Raw genomic sequence first — 19,728 nt, 5'->3', positions numbered from 1 at the left:
ACAAGGAAAGGTAGGAAGGAAGGGAATAAGGCACCATACACAACTGAGTGAACTTGATGTAATTGTTCACTATGTTGTTTTTGGTATGTTTTTATTTCATAGTTGGAATTTGAAGTGTTCAGCGTAAAATTAACTCCACAGCTCTATGCCAGCCAATCACAACTGCACTTATATAATCAGCACTCCTCAGTTACAGATACAGAACAAACAAATCAATCCTCCGATTGCAGAACCAGTTTAAATAAACAAGTTGAGATTAACTGGATTATTTTAGCCCGTTGACTTCCACATCACAGCCACAGGAGAGCACCACAAGGAGTGAAACATGGAAACAGTGACTCACTTAAAGTTGTTGTTGTTGGCTGGGGGTAGTTTCTCACAGGCGTTGAGAAGAGCCTGAAGTCTCTTGTCTTGATCTTGAATGCTGCAGGACGACAGACAAGATACACTGTGCTGCATTGTGCTGCAGAGACAGATAGAGCCTGTAAAAACATCTTAAATTTAAATATAAAGTTTAAAAGATACACACTTGGAGGCCTGAATCCAGTCATTATAGAGTTCAAAGGTCATTAAAGGCTCAGGGAGCTCCCGCAGATATGACTTCAAAGCACCTGGAGAGAACAGGATAAAATTATGATAAATACATTTATGCGTGTATATATATGTGCATATACAATGCATATACAATGAATATATAATGCGGATATGTCTGCAAGAGCTCGTAGTGTCCAGCATGTGGTATATCCATGTACAGAACGCATAAGAAAAGACACAGTGGGTAAAGAAAGCTGGATGATGATAAACATCAAGAGAAATCAGCTGTGACCTGATTAGCACTTCAGCAACTCAATACAAAATCAATTAAATGTAATATATACAGTAATGTTTGAGTCATGCCTCTGAGGAAATTTCAAATCACTGTGGGAAGAACAAAGACTGGCAGGCTTGGATCTGATTGTGTATGTGAGTGAGTATAATTTCCTGCAGCTTATTGCTTTGCTTGAGACTCTATGGTATTAATATGTGTGTCTCATTTACCAGTAACTATTGTCCCAGTCAACAAAATCTTGCAAGTGAGACAAAATCAGAAATGACCAACTACATTCTGAATTGGCTGAGATTGTAAAGGCTTCAGTATTCTTCAAACAAAGTGCTTGTTAGGTCCTCTGATAGCATCTGAAACCTGCTCTCACCACACCCTTTCAACCTTGGAACTGAGGAGGCTGCATCTGACAATTCAGTGGGTGTGAAGCTGTGTAAAGTAAGCGGGGTTTGAAATTCTCTCTCTATCTTCCTTTGGTATTTGGTTTAAATTCAGACCCTATCATCTGCTGCCTTAGCATCAGTCATCAGACCAGTTTTGGTGAGCCTGTGCCCACTGCAGCCTCAGATTTCTGTTCTTGGCTGACAGGAGTGGAACCTGATGTGGTCCTCTGCTCTTGTTGCCCACCAACCTCGAAGTTTGTTGTGTCGTGCTCAGTTGTAAAGAGTGGTTATCTGAGTTACTGTGGCCTTTCTGTTGGCTGCAACCAAGAGGAACTGGCACGTGTTGCTGGGGGAAGAGATGTCTGGACGCAGCTCTGGGTAAGCATTAGTAAATGGATGGATGGATTACCTGAAGCTCCTGTATCTGCAGTATTTTATACAATGCATTGCTGCAACATGATTGGTTGACTGGATAATTGCATGAATAAACAGATCTACCTACTTTAGTACAACAAGCGGAGGCAAAAATAAACAGAAAACTATTTCCAAACACTATTTCACAAGAACTATTGGGTGGCAGTGTAATTTTCCAGCGCTGACGAGGAAGGCGACGGCTGACTGGCCTTCTCTCTGACTTGTCTTCTTCTTCTCTCCGGTCTGCTGCATTCATTTCCCCCAGGGACGAATGAGGATGGAAGACAAACAACAAAGTCAGGGCCATCCCTCAGCGGGAGACAGCTTGGAGGCTGCTGTCTGAGAGTGTATACGTACATACCTGCCAGCCTGTCTTGTGAGTCTGGATGTGTGTATATACAGGCATGCTGAGTGCGGTTGGTGCTAAATAAACACATTAAATACCTGAAATTGTTTTGAAACCACAGGACAATCCTCTTGCTTGCTGTATTTACAGCAGAGAAGCCAACTGATTGAGGCTGACTGATTGAGGCAACTACCACCACCACCCCAGTGGGACATGCTCACAAATTAGATTTGCTGTTAGAACTAACTCAGCTTAACATGGGATCATTAGAGAGGGAGAGGATTCATCTCTACATGCTCCACTGAACACAGCTGACTGACTGACTTTGATATTTAATAATGGGACAGACTGTTTTGTTCCTGATGAGTGAAAAAACATAGCATCTCCAGGTTTTTGTGGTTTTCATGTTTCGCTGATAATGACCCTTTGTTAGTAATGCTCTGAGGTTTTCAAGAAGTTTGACAGATTTAAAACTGGAGGCACTAGGTGTGTAGAGGAGCAGGAGTATGTGGAGTTTACATAAAAATCCCTCATTAGTTACACGGCTTCTTTATGAAACAATTACAAAACGATGAGTTTCAACAGTCACTGGGGCTAAAATAAAGAGCATTTTTATGCATTCATTTACTACTACTTATTATACTAATACTTATTTATTTAATCGATCAAATTGTTTGCTTTAGCCTGATAAATGCCACCAGTTAATGAGGAGGTGCGTGTTCATGATAGTTGATTGTACTGTATATGAAGACGGACGATGTGTCTCCGCTTCCTCCCACTGTACAAAAATGAAGCCAAAAAACATCCTGGGTACGAGAGCTGCCTTCTCACGCTGGTGATATTATTCAGAGCCAGGGAGGGATCCACGTTTGACTTTTGAGTCCCCTTTATTCTATTCCCTGTGTATCCTATGTAAAAAAAATACTGGCAAACAATATACCACAAAAGGTGACATTATATTTCTTTGATCGAATGTATCAGTTTAGATCAAGAAATGCTTCTATTTTAATGACACTGGAGGCACTTGAACGTATCCCAGGGCTTCTTCACATAACTTTTGACTAATTTTTCTTTTGTGGTTTAAAACATTCATTCATTTAAATATATGAAAAGCTGTTATTCTGAAGAGACACATTTTCATCTGACAACAGTATCATGCAGCACTCAGCTCAAGTAAAGACGAGCACCATGCTTACAAAAAAAAAAAGATCAATAACAGCATCATAAAAGCTTGAAAGCTTTTCTCTCCTTTGCAGTCTATCACAGGTCTGATTTAAAAGCAAATCAGTGACAGCAACAGAAAGACACAAGAAAACACAACTTGTTTTTCGCACAAGATGAAGAATCTGTCTGACACTAATCCTAGTTATATTTGGAATTCATCACTACACATTTTTCTGCATGGTTTACTGAATATCTCCACTAAAAAAGAAATACAGCAGAGAGGTTTGCTTTTCTTGTAGCAGCTGGAGAAATGAAATGAATCCTAACCAAGTCTAAAATAATCTGTTAACTCTCGTGTGTGACTCTTACATAAGACCTTCAAATTAATCTTTAGCAGGAAATTCACTGCTGAGGCTGACGTACGACAGCAGCAGAATCAGTGATAGGTGCAGGAGAAATAAAAACAAAAAGTGAAAGGGATCAAAAAATATTAAGGATTCTTTCTATGCAAATCATTTGGCAGCTTAATTATGATGTTTATTCCGAAACCTGTTCTTTCCCCTTCATGTGGAAATGGAGGTAGGAGGGCAGATGTCTCAGTAACACATGGATATAACGAGGTGTGCCAGGAATTTACAGAAATTAGATTCCTAACGAGCCAGGCGGGTGCCACAGCTCATAAATCCACGCCTGTGAGGCAGGTTCCGCATTCTGAAGGCAACGGCAATCAGCGGATTATGTGCAAACAGGAGAAGGGAAGCTCAAGTATGAGGTTGCTGTTGCTGTTGATAGCTCACCTGCAATGGCGTGTGGGTCTGCGGAGTACTCCTGAACATCTAAAACGCCGCAGTCTAAAGACGCCTTCAGCTTCTTCAGTTTGGAGGCTGAGGGAGCGATTCTGAACAATCCCTGAGACACAAAGACGAGAAGTACTCAGATCCTCTACTTAGGTAAAATAAATACTGCACTACAAGTAAAAGACCTAAGACCTACAAACAAAATTCTAGAGACGTTTTAGAATCTATAATCATCATTTTCACATTAATATAGTACTTCTGGGAAACGTAATCTTTACTAATACACCACAATTTATTAGTTGATTATATTTTGTTTGTTTGTTAATAATTAAAATATTCAAAGTAACTAGTAACTGCAGTTCAAAGTATAAAGAAGCATAAAATAGGATTACTCAGTACAAGTACCTCAAAATTGTACAGTGTTGAGGAGAAACAGAATACATGTAGTTGAGTTACGTGTATGAGTACACTTTAAATCAATGTTAATATAACGCAGTTACATTCTTAAAATCAATGCATTTCCTGAGGGGATTACTTTTTTAATCTGCATTACTCAATCTGAAATTTAAAAGTAGCTGTAGTTTAGTTGAACATTTGCTACCTAGTGAGTTACCTACTTAGCCAAACTGCTAGCCCACTGCAGATCAGCTTGTTAGCATAGTTGCTAGCTTGTTTAGCAGGTCAAGCAGGTCAAGGTATCTTTTTCTTCCATTTCTTGCTATGGGAAAACAAGGTAAACACTGCCTTTTCTGGTGCTGTTTTTATTTTAAGAGAATTAATTTGCAAGACAACAAAGTGAAAACAAAGTGTTGAGTGTTTGCAAACTGTCAATTCACATTGTTTTCTTTGCATCTTGTTTTCTGGTTTTCACTCTAACATAATGCTGCATAAAATAAAGGATAAAAGAATAACTGGGTCTTCATCCTTTTTGGCAGACATAACATCACCATCAGAGCGACTCCTGTATAAAGGTGTAATTTCCTCCAGAGATGGGGAGGACATGGTGGAGTACCCTCACACCACTACAAGAACTTGTTCCCAATTCTTCATCATTCATGGAAATGACCAACTATGTTTGAAACTGAGTGAGTGTGGTCAGAACGTTGTCAATAATGGAGTCTGTAGCTATGATAGCAGCTCTGTGAGGCTGAACATAGGAGCAGTGGTGATAGAAATAAGTGTACTGTACTCTTATGATGATATATCTGTCTTTTTCTTTTAGCCTCATACAGATTTGTTAGTGGAAAACATTTACTGTTCTCTCAGTAACATGTTCTGCAATTAAAGGTGTACTGCTTCCAGTGAATAGCTTCACAAAATTAGGGCATTTTCTTAACATCATCACATACTAATTTAACAGTTGAGCCAAACTGTAACCTGGACCTTCATTAGATACCATCTCCCCTTCAGTAGTTAAAAGTGACACTGTGTCTGTGTGTGTGTGTGTGTGTGTGTGTGTGTCAGGACAGATGTGGTGTCTTAGCGGTGGAGTCTGACCTCTTCCTGCATGCCGCACTCCAGCAGCATGGTGACACAGGCCTCGATGGGGAAGGCAATATCTCTCCCGCTGAGCGCTAAGTGCTCCTCTAATGGTTTCCCATAGCACGGTTTCTCCACCCAGGTCTCTGTCGAATACACACAGTGTTACACGCACACTGTTACACACACGCTCACAAAACACAGCAGCAGCTCCACTGTCGGGATGCTGCTACATTTCACTGAATATTGATGCTCAGTGTATCGAGGAAATTTCTCTCATGTTGCAGAAAGCAACCAAAACAAACAAAAAATATAAAAAAATATATTTTCTGGCCACAAAAACCTCTTGTCTCACTCATCTATTCACTATGAGCTATGTGGTCCTACAGCACATGAACAAACTATTGTCTGCCCTAGTTTAAATGACACTGTGTGGTCCTTTGTTCTTACAGGTTTAAAGGGGGCAGGGCTCTTTGGGAAAAGGATGATATCATGTATTTCCATAAAACAATTAGTTCAAGAGTCAGGATTTCTGAAATCACTCTCTTGTTCACCTATTCACTGCTGCACAGTTTCTACACTTTGATCACTGTTAAACCCTCTAAAATCTCTCTAAAAGCAGCAGCAGCTTTAACTGCATTTAACAAATTTCAAAGAGAGTTCTTCAATTTCTCATTTTATACGTTTTAATGATAAAACGTTGATTGAATTAAATCAACATTTTAATGTCAAATTAAATACTCATGTTCTGGCTCAACTTGTCTTTTTGCTCACAGTATCTCAAAAAAGTTATTTTTTGGCATACAAACTTGTGTTGTTTTATATTTCATCAGAATGATTTCTCAATAACTTGCATGTTCTCATCTAAAATCATAATTAGATCAACATGCTTTCATTATATCTCTAAGGAAGTGAGTCATTTGTATCTGAGAATGACTTCATATATGAGGATTCACCCTAAACCTCTTTGTCCTGATCCTGCTAAATGTCAGTAAGCTGCACTTTTGCAAGGACAGCAGTTCCAGATAAATTTCAAACCTGCTTTGAAAAAGAAAAAAATATCCATGTATGACAAACAGGGCCCATATTAAAGACACACAGAAAGCTTCCATCATGTTTGTGTACTTCAGACTACAAAAAGAAGTGTCGCTGGAGTGTTTTAACTCTTGCATAATGCATGCTGGGAAGTCTGCAAACATGCAAATTTTGTTTTGTTTTTTTACACTGTGTTTAATGACTTCAGTGAAATTAAGCTCATTTAACTCAAGTCAAAACACCTTAATTTAGAACAATTCATGTTTACAAGTCTGATTTTCACATTCTAATTGTGATATAAGCTGCAGCACATCGATGGGGTTAGAGAAGGGACAGAATCAAAAAGTTGTACAGCATGAGTGTGTGTTGGTCTCAAACTCACCCTGATGAGCTTTGATCTGGGGTAGAACACTCTGAAGCAGCTCTAATGACTTCCTGTGGTACTCTGCCTGAGCTTCTATCAGCTACACAGAGAGAGACCAGAGAGTCTGTGATGGACAAACAGAACATTTTTTTATTTCTTTGGTTGTGCCACAGTCTGGAGTGATGGTGTACTTACTGTCTGGAAGTAGCTTGCATAGTCAATTTCTTTGGCCACAAAACTGTACATGTCTGCTGATAACTGATCCTGGTGGGAAAAAAAACAAATGTTCAGACAAAATACACAAGACTCATATATGAAACTGAAAAGCAGAAACAGCACATGTGTGGTTAAATACATTAATGATGACTGTAGGTTCCTGGGTCTTTTATTGGGTAAGGGCATGTTATTAGTAACATTAGATTCCTGCTATGGAATGGCAAAAAGTCTGCTGTGAAAATATCTATACAGAGTCAAAAATACAGAATATAGAACCATAAAATACACAGAATGAACACACATCCAACATGGCTGTACAATCCTATAAATTTATCTTTGTAAGAAAAGAACAGGTTAATAGATTTTAATTGCAATTCCAAAATGTATTAATGCATTGTGCACTACCACCTGATAAATGTGATGAGTATATTCCCTCTCTTTGAGCTCTGTTTTTGGTCTCCACCAACTCCCAAGGGAAATATCAGGCTCTTTAGATGCTATGTGCTCCACTATGTTCACCAGTTAGTCACTATAACTTTGTCTGGTATAGCAGAGTAAGTAAAAAAAAGCATTAAATTAGCACAGAAAATGCTTTTGTGACAGTACTGATTATGAATAATTTGTTTAGCTCACCATGTTGTCTGTGACTTTGCTCGCTTGATAGTAGCTTCATAAGAAATCTCTACATTGTAACTTGCTAACCAACAGAGAGCTTCATTATTTCTGTCTTTGTAATGGTATTTTATGAAGCCTGATGCAGTCACTATCAGAATAAATGGATGGTTTGCGTGCGAGAGTACACAACTGATACACTGGCATTCTGGAAAATAAACAGCTCATCTGTTGTGAGTGTAAGTGACCACTGACTCGACAGATCTCCATGCGGTTGGCTGCCTCCTCCATCTCTTCCCTGAGGTGGTCGGCCTTGGCTCCTGTTGGCTGCAGGTTGCTGGACAGCCCTGAAGACTTGGTAGACTGATAATACCTGTGGACAGGACATTGCTTTGTCAACACATTCTGGATTTGAGAATACACAGAGAGACAACAAGAAGTTGGCAGGACTTTATTTGCCTTCAGCAGCTTCAGACGTTTGTTCCTGAGAGAAATAATCATCGAACAGCAAAACCTGACAGCTACTTTAACAAAATGAGTCATAGCAAACAAAACAAAACGTTTTTGAAAGGGCATTGGATTACTTAAGTCTTTGCCTGACAAAATGCTAACACTTGACAATCTGTGTATCCTCATTCACTCAACTAAAGCTTTTTTCTCTTCTAATTCTCTCTATCAGACTCTTCTCTTTCCTTTCTGTCTATCTGTCAGACTTTCTGTCTGAGTTGTGTGTCTGAACAGTCTGAGTGGAGATAATGTGTAGCTCTGCCAGAGGAGCTCAGCACACAGCGGGATGATGGGAGAAACTGTCTCAGATTTGGGTCACTAAAAAAAAAAAAAAAAACCACACACACCCGCACAGACTAGGACTGCAGTGAGGAAAATCACATTGCTCTCCATGTCACCGTTCATAATGGCACTGAGATGACAGTGAATCAGCACAAAGAAACTGTGGTGATTGTATGTCTTGGCGATCAGAAAATGGTTTCTTATTTGGAGGGGACAAAAATCTGCACTGACATGATGACTCCAACAATTCAAGGTCACTATTCTCCTATTCATATTTTTGGTAGCTTTTTTTCTTGTTTTTGAGAGCTGAGCTCTTGTAAATTTAGTTTCAAGCATTAAGTTACTCAGAAACAGTAATATAATCTAAGAAAGAAATTATCATATCGTATTAAAATAATCAAAGACAGAAGAGCTTGAAATGAGTGAAATGCTCTAACGTAAAAAAAAACAAAGAAGAAATATGTTATTCTACAATAAATAAGTTTACATGATTATTTAGATTTCACTTTTTGCAGTGTGTGTTATTGAGCTAAATGTCTCAACAATTGCTGCAGATATGAAAGGTTCCTAAATGATAAAATGTAATATATTTGGTGATCCTCTGACTTTTCATTTAGTGGTACCAACAAGTCAAAAAAATCTCAAATATCAATGAAGAAAAAGGTTTTCACACTCTCAACTTGAAACTGCAGCTTCACTTTGTGCAATCAAATCCCAGTGACATTCAGTGGGAAGCTTCAGGACCAGTTCATTCACAGGGGATGGAGTTTCTCCGATCACAGCCAAGTCCGTTTCTCACACACACATGGTAACAGACTCACCGTGTGCGTGCAGAGTCCATGTCCAGGACCAGCTTTGCTAAATGTTTCCTTTGTTTCTGGATATTTGGGATTTCCACCTGAGAGGACAGAGCAGAGAACTGTTGTTTACTGGTGTGAAAGAGGACGAGGAACAGACTCAGTATTGTCAGAAGCTTTTTTTACACCTGTCACAACAAAACCAAGCTCTACCTCTTGTTTCTTGGTCTCATGAGGATTAATTTACTGGTTAATTTACAGACTGAGCAGAATGAGTCTCATGTATTAAGACACATGTAGCTGTAGCCCTGTGTTCATGCTTTTCAACTGTAAGTGTTTAAGGACTTTAAAGATAACCTGGATTTTATTTTCTCATGTTTTTGGATGTAAATGATTGATAAGGTCAAACATCTTTGCAATCAGTGTATTGTTCAGCAGATGTACATGGACACCACAAACAGGTGCTGCAATGTAATCTTAGAAAAAGTATGTCCACTAATGTGTTTGGTTTTGTCACTGACAGACTCACATTGTTTATAGGTGTCTGACAACATTATGGATAGGATTCCTACAAAGATAACTCTTATTTAAGAGTGAGATCCTTTTTGTTTCACCAACAAACATTGCTATATGTCACAACCAGACTCCATTGACAAAAACAGTAACTTTACCAAGCAGAACACAGGCACTGCTTGAATACTGCTGCCTCGGTCTGTTAGTTTGTTTGTGTTATTGTGTGACTTCAATGGTGGAAAAAGTATTCAGATGTTTTACGTAAGTACCACACAATAATACAAACAAACAGCTCAAGGTGGCTGTACTCCAGCAACTCCAATGTTTGCTCAGTAAAATTACTGTTTTTTAAAATGGAGTCTGGTAGCAATATATAGCAATGTTTCTGGTTAAACAAAAAGGACTCTTTAATACTCTTCGATAAAAACACTGCTAGCAGTTCCAAAGATTATCAGTCATTTACACACAAAAAATAAGGTCCAGGTTAAAAAATACTTAACTTCTACTTCTACTTTAAGGCAGAAAAGCCAAATCTTATTCCTGCTGATGGGCTCAAGTCATTTTTCACTTTATCCTTATGTTTTTTTTTATCTATTTTGGGTTCAAAACCAAACATATAAAATCACAGGAACTACAGTTTGGTATATTTTTCCAATCAAGCATTAATTTTACAGTCCTTCACACTGCACTGTTTCCATTACCTCTGCAAGGTCGTACAGAGGCTCGATGACATCTCTCTCTATGGTGAGCTCGAACATGATGAGCTCCTGAGCAAGTCTGTCCTGCGTCTCGCCACAGAGTTTCAGCATTTTCCTGCAAGTAACAGACAAACATGGCCGGGAAACATCAGTGAAATAGTCAGGGGAATTTTTCAAACACACAGCATGCGTCACCATGTGTCTGCGGCTGTCACTATCACAGTTCTCCTGGAAAACACAATGTTTTTATACTGATGTGCTTTCTCTAAAAAATCTAATAAACAACACTGATGCCTATACATGTATTGTGCGAATTATTGCAGCAAGGTGATGTAATACAGTGTAATTCATGGCAACTGTGGGCATAAACACATCTATGAATATAGCTTGACATTGAACATGAGCATATTTTTCTCTGTTTGCTATCTCACATAAAAAACAGATGATTCTATCTGCAGAAGTTATGGGGCTGACAGAGGACAAATTCATTCCACATTTTTCACTGTCATACACACTTCAACTGGGCTTTTGAAAACTACATTTTCAATCTTACAGTAGCCCTACAAGCTCAACACACTGAAACTTAAAGGATATACAGTATTTGAAGCTGGGCTGAAAACGTACCTATGAAGACAGCAATACACCAGCAACCCCTGTGTCTGCTCAGCAAAATTACTGTTTTTGTCAATAGAGTCTGTTGTTGACTATTTATAATTTATGATTTGCTTTTGTTTTGTCTATTTGCATGTGTTTTCTTAAGTTACAGTGCGTTGAGCTCACCATATAATGATGTTTGTCCTCATCTGACCACATTTCTGGACACAAATCAGTTCTGTGTCACTAAGCGATAAAAACATTCCTTTCCATGTCAGTGCTTTTTGGAGCAAAACGCTTTCAATGCTATAGATAATCAACGATGATGCAAATTACTGTGCGAATGTGCACGTGTTCTCACCCTAGAAGAGACTCGTCCCCGAGCACTGCCGCTCCGTCCACCATACATTGTGCTAGTGTTGTGAGAGGAAGCTTTTTCTGCACAGAAACAAGAACCAAACAAACGATGAATCAGTCGTCGCCGTCTGCTCAACGTGTCATTCAAGGCTGAAAAAACTGTGATTAACAAATGACATGAATCACACACAAATGCACTGAAATGCAGGGAACTTTTGAGCATAGTGCAGGAAGATAAAGGCGCACACAATCATGAAGGACCTAAGGGAAAATTCCATCCTTACATAATTTTAAAATTTTATTATCACATTTTATGCAATTAATCAAAAAATTTGCCTCATGTTCTCACTTTTCCAGCCTTATCTGCTCCTACTTCATTCAGAGACTTTCTACATCTCCCAGAATGACTCAAGTCAATCTTTAGGGGGACAGAGTCGTGTTAATGTAAATGTCTTATGCTGCCTGAGGGTTGAAACATGCCTCCTGGGACTGAGGGTAACATTCAGACATGTTTGCATGGCTGAATCTTTTATATTAATTAACATGTGAACATGTTCTCCTTTTCTGTTTCAAACCAGCCTACCAACCATGTACTGTATTGTGGGATTATTGGCCTAAAGTAGCAATAATAACATAACATCTTACTGCACATTCTCCTGTACATCTGCGTCATCATCATCATCTAAGAATCTGAAGGTAATAACCACTTAAGTGACCTTTTACCACTTTACCAAAATCACACACTTTCTCTTGTGGAAAAACATATTCATGCTTTTCTTCACACTCACACAATAACATCTACATCTGCTTCAGAATACTAAAACTAAGACCTTTGTTGTAACCTCAAAACTTGCCTTTATCTAGAAACTTTTGCCATATTTTATCTCGCTCACAGTGTTGTTATCAATTGTTGCTGACTTAACAAGAATTAATCATATTAATCATCATATTAATCATATGTATTTTAAACATCTTTCTGATTTGTTGTCCTCTCATTTTCCACGGTTCACTTATTTTTGTATTTAAGTTATGTTTTATGTGTAGAGCACACTGTTTTCTTCTTCCTCTTCTTCCTTTTTCTAAACTAATAATCTCATAATTCAAGTGTGATTGGGTTAATTTTATCCCTGACTCTGGTTTGCTTCTCACCGAGGGTGACCTGACAGACTTCTTGTCCACATCCACACCCTGCTGGCCCTGCAGACATGCGGTCAACTTCTTGTGAGTGCTGTGGGAAACCTGCTTGACCAGCTCCAGACGTTTCTCCACCTAAAACACAAACACACACAAAGAAAGAAAAAAAGAATGAAAAGACAAGGAACAGGCATCGGTGAGGACTGGATAACACACACAAACGTCTACACTCTGCATATGTGGCACCGCTTGCTTCTAATGCACAGATTATGTCAGATTATGTTGGAACGTTTCTGTTGGCAGTTAAAGCCTCAAGCTAGAACAGAGTTTGATTAAAAAAGCAGAGGCTGCTGCAGCTGTCTGTCAGAGGTGTTTGTCTCCAAAAATACTTGCATATAAACACGGCTGTTCTCAGCCGGTCTTACTTAAATGTATCTCATTTCATTATTAAACCAACTCGGTTGAACTGATGTCGCTGCCACTGAGGGCGTCATTAATCAGACCAATTACAGAGCTGCAGCCCAAGTCAATCAGTGGGGACACTCTCGCAAAGAGTTTCAATTTCAGCGCTCATTAACGTTGCCTGAAGGCGATTCAGAAACCCATTTGAAAAAGTCATTTTATGCACATTGAATACTTTGCAATAATAATGTTTTTTTCTCTCCTGAGAGAGGCACAAAAACATGATGCGGATAGAAGCACACACACACACATTTAGATAAAAATTCATTAGTACCTGTAGCAGGTCTTCACTTAAAACTTCTGTTTTTTCAGCCCTGGAAGAGAAAAGAGAAGAAAAACAGACTTTTAGGGCAGGAGAGGAATTGCTATATTACATAACTTCTTACTGTGGGAACTGGGCAGGATACACACATAGCACTCAGTCAGTGTAATTATATAATTTGCTGGATTTCTGTGCACATAATAAATGATACAGCAGTTACAGCCTGGAGCTAATCATATATCAAGAATTCTTTCTTTTTTTGCAAGGCTCAAACTGATACAGAGGAAAAACATGACTATAAATTCTCAAGATGGAAAAAAAGGAGCTCAAAGACTCTTCAGGGTGCTTGTTGGATGTAAAAGTCAACCTCCTTTAACCAGAAAGCTTGTTCACTAATCTCCTGATAAAGCAATAAAACAATGTTGTATGATGAAAAAAAGAGTAAGAGTCTACAGCCACACTAACAGCTCTGTGAAGCTGTACATAGACACAGTCCTGCTTTCTCTCTGCGTGTACTCGGCTTCCTCCCACAGTCCAAAGACATGCAGGTTAATTGGTGACTCTAAATTAACCATAGGTGTGAGTATGAATGGTTGGTTGTTTATATGAGTTGGCTCTGCGATGGAATGGCAATCTGTCCAGGGTGTACCGCACCTCTCACCCAATGTCAGCTGGGATAGGCTCCAGCCCCCCCCCCCCCCCCCATGACCCTTGATGCATAAGTGGTATAGATAATGGATGAATGAATCCATCCAGTAGCTGTTGAGTCTAATATTGTTATTCCTAGAGTCATACTCAGCTAAAAGTCCATCCATTCCTACATTCAGAATTGAAGAACAGAGTACCAGACTGACAGGCTCCTATTGTTACTATAACCATTTTACAACATTATGGATGGGATTCTTACAGAGCCAGACCTTCTTATTAAATAGGAGATCCTTTTTGTTTAACCAGAGACATCACTATATATCACTACCAGACTCCACTGACAAAAACAGCAAATTTACTTACACAGATCCAGATTCAGAATCAGACAACTTTATTTATCCCATAGGGCAATTCAGTTTTGCAAATCCGCCCAAACCACAAGAAACACACACAAACAGACAGACATAGTGGGCTATGTCAGAGACGAGGAGTAAACGACACTGACACCTTGTGAGACCCCACGCATACTGACTCACATAAGGGTCAGGCAAGTGGGATAACATCCACAGGTACAAAATATATTGCACATTTTAGAATATATATTGCACAAGAAAGTAATACAATCAGAAATAAATAAAATAAATAAGGGCATAATTTAAATGACTTTGTTTGCATTTGTGTTATTGTGTGACTTTTAGTAGTGGAAGAAGTACTTGGCTCCTTTGCATATGTACAAATACCACATAATAACACTAAGAAACTAACAGATGAAGGTAGTGGTATTCCAACAGGTTCTAATACTGATGTTTCTGGTTAAACAAAAAAGGTTGTACTCAAAAAAGTATGTCTAGTGTTTCTAGTGTTTATTGTGATAATATTATTAGCATTTAAAGAGAAATCTTTGTTACAACTGTTTGCTTCCAGGAAGGGAGTGTGAGGTGTTGAAGCAATGTCGATCGACTCCACTGCTGCCTTCAGGCGCAGATGGAGACCAACAGCTTGACCTAAATCAATCTGGATATTACAACATGTGAAGCTATGAGGAACTAAAGGTTAATAATGGAGTACAAGATGTCAGTGGCCTTTGGAGAACATTATAGCAATACTGTGATCTGATGTGCTGCAGAGCATCGAGCTACAAAAGTCAAAATCTACAAGAAAAGGAGAGAGAATCGATCCCATTCAGACCTGCAGATATTAAGGTCAGCTTTATAATTCTGCATTGTGTTTCTCATAGTCACTGATTCCTCTCAGTGTTAGTTTTCTTTTTAAATAATGAATGTGTCATGTCTCCAGCTATTCTGAAAAGAAAGAATTTACCTTTAGAACCTAGTTACACCGCTATACATCATCAGGCTGTGATGTTCAACACATTACATGGGTTACTGATGTGTTTTCATGTGGATTATTCTGTTGAAACCACCATTCTCTCTCAGCTCATCTTCTTAAGACAATACCAAGTAAAGATTTCACAAATACCGGTAAAAGAGGGGAGTCAACTTTTCCCTGTGTAGGATATACATGGAGATGGAAATATTGATAGTAGTACTGACAGTGATAACATATGCAGAGCAAGAGGAGGCTACTGTCAGTGCATCTTCTATGATAAAGGTCCTGCTGTATAATTATTGGTGGTCTGACAGAGATGCACATGATTGTCGGTTCTGAAGGAGTGAGATAGAAGCTCTTTATGCCAAGATTTTAACTGAATCAAAGAAACCTGATCATATTGCCTTAGGCACCCTCTCACTTCTCAGCTTCAAGGTCCAGACCAAGACCGCGACCAGTCCTGTTAGAGGGAGCTGAGGTGGAGGCTGTGGACTCCTACAAATACCTCGGGCTGTGGCTGGACAATAAACTGGACTGGACAACACACACCAGCCACCTGTATGGGAAGACACAAAGCAGGCTGTACTTCCTAAGGAGACTGCAGTCTTTCAACATCTGCAGCAAACTGCTGTGGATGTTTTATCAGTCTGTGGTTGCCAGCGTCCTCTTTTACACTGTGGTGTGCTGGGGGGGCAGCATATCCAAGAAGGACACATCCAGACTGGATAAACTGATCAGGCGGGCCGGCTATGTGGTCGGCATAAAGCTGAACTCGCTGGTGACAGTGGCAGAGATGAGGACACTAGACAAACTGCTGGATATTATGGACAATGCCAGCCATCCTCTGCACACTGTCATCAGCAACCAGAGAAGCCTGTTCAGTGAAAGACTGCTCCTTCCCAAGTGTAGGACCAACAGGCTTAGGAACTCCTTTGTTCATCATGCCCTCATGCTCTACAACTCCTCACTTGGGGGGAGGAGGAGATAGAGTTCAGAGGACAGAAGGGAAGGAGTAGTAGCCACTTAATGTGCAATAACCCACCCGGACACTCAATAACCTCATCCTCCGCCACAGTGCAATAATTTAATTTAATTTAACCACAGGCCATATATAGTTCTGCATATTTATTTATCCTATCTCATTCTTATTTTATTCTATTTATAGTTTGTATATTTAGTTAAGAGTTTACAGTGTATTTTTTTATCCTATTAAGAGTTTATTGTTTATTGTTTATTTCTTTATTCTATTCTCTATACCTGTTTGCAAGCAGTTGCTGTTGTTGTTTGCAAACAGTCCTGTGTGCTGCCTCTGTCCATATAAACTGCTGGAAACTTAATTTCCCTGAGGGAGTCATCCCAAGGGATCAATAAAGTCTAGTCTAAGTCTAAATCTAAGTTTTATTTTCATAGCACAATAAGCTTTGTAAGCTGTACAACATACAACAGTCTCTAACCTTAGGGAGACTATGTTCCAGTAACAAAACAAGCCCATGGATCGTCTGTGCAGCAGATTACTACCATCCACAGTTGCATGCATGAGTAACAGTCGTCAGCTGGTAATCAGAAATTAGTTATGATGGTAGCAAAGGAGGAAGGCAAGTGACATAGTATAAGAATGACAAAGTCCACACTAGGAGGGTTGGGGTGGATTGATGGGTTGACAAAAACACAGGACTGTCACAGGGGAGGCTTGGGAGGTTTGTTTACTTGTGAAACTGATAGGCAGGGTTGTGTCTTTCATCCACGACCTTAACCACATGTGATAGAAGTCCTTTAACCTTGCAGAAGTACTTATTTTTACCCAATCCCACAATCTTATCTATAAAATGTCATAAAATTGTAAAATGCCTGTTCTAAAATCCAACAATCAGGAAACCAAAACAGCTTACTATCACATAAAAAGAATCAAATCCTCACATTTCAGAAACTGGAAACAAATTCTCTTGTTTTCTCATGCTTCCTTCAAACCCCACAAATAACAAACCATGACATTTTAACAACCATTACAGCAGTTTGTTACCAAAGATACAGTACAGCAGGTTAAAGTATTACTACAAACATTCAGAGCAGCACCTGTAAATGTCATTATTTCAGGTAGCAAAAACCAGAAATAACGACAGCGAGGAAACACGAAGCTACAGTTGAGGTTTCTCTCACAGACACAGTGAGGAACTCGGCTCTGATTCAGCTCCACACGTTGATTATACATCAAGCTGCAAGTCTAGCATCACTTTCCCTAAAAGCATCTTAGCATTAAGATTCTCTTTTATTGCAATATTATCTTCAGAGTTAAAATACTAAGTGAGCTCTGGTTTCACACAAATCTGTGATACTGCTGAAGACACAGAAATCAACCTGGGCTGAGAAAAAAGCTTGAGTGTATGGCAACAAAACCTGTGATACATTTGTGACATGCACAAGTAATATGTATAGAGGGAAATCCACCAGACTCCTACTGCTACAGATTAGAAAAGGAAATGCAAAGGAAAAATATAAATATACAGTATGTAAAAAAGAAAATATAAAACATGCATAATGTATATCACAAGTGCAAATGTATAATACCCAGGGCAGTGCAAAGGACTCACTGACAACTGAGGATTTTCATTTTCAACCGCTTATTTTAGAGAGAAATGCCATGGAAACAACATGACCTCCCTGTTCTGTGATTTAAACCCTGCTCACCCAAACAGTCAACAGGCACTGAACATTCCCTACATTTTTGATAATCAGTGCACAGAAAAAGTACTGAATGTACTGATTTTTATTGGTTGTGATGAAATGCTCTCTTGTCAACAGCCTTAAAAATAAGAGAACTGATAAACAGATAAGTGTGAATCACCTGAGGTGAACTTCTTCTACCCTGGAGGAACAAACCTCTGGTTTAACAGGTAGAAGAAGCTGCAAAATGGTTTCAGTTAACTGTGGTTCAGTTTCTTTTAAAGTGAGAGAAGCAATCAACTCCTCAAAATAAATAAAGGTACAACTGGATTAAAGGCAATGTTTATATAAGGTTTACGTGTTTCACTAATGGTTAACAAATCACATTAGTGCTTTATAAATCAGTTAGTGTCCACTTTAATTACTTTGAGAAATCCTTCCAAATTTCCACTGGTCCATAGTTTCCCAATATTTTCCTTGAGACAAAGGAAATTACTCTGGGTGATTGAAAAATAATTGTTGATAAAATATTAACAGTGGTAAATTGATTAAAAAATTAATCAACTGCTGGTATAATCTAGAGAATGTATGTTGTATAAAAGTATATTCAGTGTCCTCTATTTTCATGGGGATGAATTAATTCATTAATCATGCTTTTATTCATTTAATGGTACAAGTGTCTTCTTCGATTTGGACCATTAACCATGACCCAAACAGTTACTACACAAATAAACCCTTTGTGAATGCTGCCTCATTAGAAAGTGGCACCAAAAGGAAATTAAATTAAAACACATTCTTTGGGACAAAAATCAAAACTGCCAACAGATACATCCTGTAAAGTACAGGTGCTATAAATCATACTAATAAATATACTAAAAGATAGAAGCAAGAAACCTTGTCCTCTCTAACCAAGAACAAACACCAAACCAATCAAGTTTGCCTTACCTCACTTCCTGCACTGAAAACACAACACATCCCCTCTGATAGTATCCTGACACAAACACACACTGTATCATTTAATCCAAATAAAAAGCACCCTGCACTGCAGCTGTGTGGACTTACGGAGCCGTGCTGTTCCTGCGTGAGGCTCTAGTCCTGCTGATCTGCAGCTTTCTCTTCCACATCCCCCCTGCTAACAGGAGGAGAAACCACCTGTTTTCAGGCAGCGGCAGCAGAGTGACGAAAACGAGCCCGAGAAAGAGAGGGGGAAAGTGGAGTGACAGAAGGAGGAGAAAAAGGGTGAGTGATCGAGGGGAGGAGGGCGGCCTGAGGAATGAGACCTGACTATCTGGTCCTTTCACTCTTTCTCTCATCACCTACAAATCTCTCTCTGAGTCCTTCTCTCTCTGATTTTTCACCTTTTTCAACAGCAGAAAAACAGATTTATGTATTGACTGCACATACACATTTCTCCTTACAGACCCCTCACACACTGTTACTCTCCTGGCCTGGCTGGATGGTTATTGATTGGGCTGAAATGAAACAGCTGGACACAGAAGGTCTAAAGAAAAAAAAGAAAGAAAGAAAAGGAAAAGCTCTTTTCTTTCATTCTTCCATCACCTCGTTTTTTTCTGCTGTTAGCCTCAGCATGCAGCTCCCTGACTGAGTCTCTTGTTCTTTTCTACACAGTCCAGCTCTCAATGCAGCTGTCTGAGGAGGGCCCATTTAAAGGAATACTCCAACAAAAATCTATTAGTTTTTGAGCATCAATAGCCACCTGTTGGCTCTAAAGGTGGCTGCAAAAAGTTTGTAGTTTCATCATTTACAGAAGACAGCTGTGTATTCATTGTTTATGATCTTTTGTATCAAATAGACCTAATATATGATGTATTTCAGCCTTTCAGCTCGTCA

General features: G+C 39.1%; 1 protein-coding gene across 1 annotated transcript in view; it reads right to left on the bottom strand.

Annotated features, from left to right (window-relative positions):
• The window catches only part of LOC108892007 (rho GTPase-activating protein 44-like), a 39,853-nt gene extending 20,535 nt beyond the window's left edge, over positions 1–19,318 (bottom strand). The window contains 13 exon segments of the mRNA XM_051066340.1: positions 344–424; positions 530–611; positions 3,928–4,039; positions 5,425–5,552; positions 6,824–6,905; positions 7,001–7,069; positions 7,889–8,006; positions 9,244–9,320; positions 10,434–10,545; positions 11,386–11,462; positions 12,531–12,650; positions 13,252–13,291; positions 18,940–19,318. Of these exon segments, the coding sequence (XP_050922297.1) occupies positions 344–424; positions 530–611; positions 3,928–4,039; positions 5,425–5,552; positions 6,824–6,905; positions 7,001–7,069; positions 7,889–8,006; positions 9,244–9,320; positions 10,434–10,545; positions 11,386–11,462; positions 12,531–12,650; positions 13,252–13,291; positions 18,940–19,190 (1,349 nt within the window). The 5' untranslated portion in view covers positions 19,191–19,318.
• Positions 19,319–19,728: the final 410 nt, after the last annotated feature.

This window comes from Lates calcarifer, linkage group LG23 (assembly GCF_001640805.2).
Source record: "Lates calcarifer isolate ASB-BC8 linkage group LG23, TLL_Latcal_v3, whole genome shotgun sequence".
NCBI classification, from domain to species: domain Eukaryota; kingdom Metazoa; phylum Chordata; class Actinopteri; family Centropomidae; genus Lates; species Lates calcarifer.
This window is presented reverse-complemented; position numbering and strand designations above follow the sequence as displayed.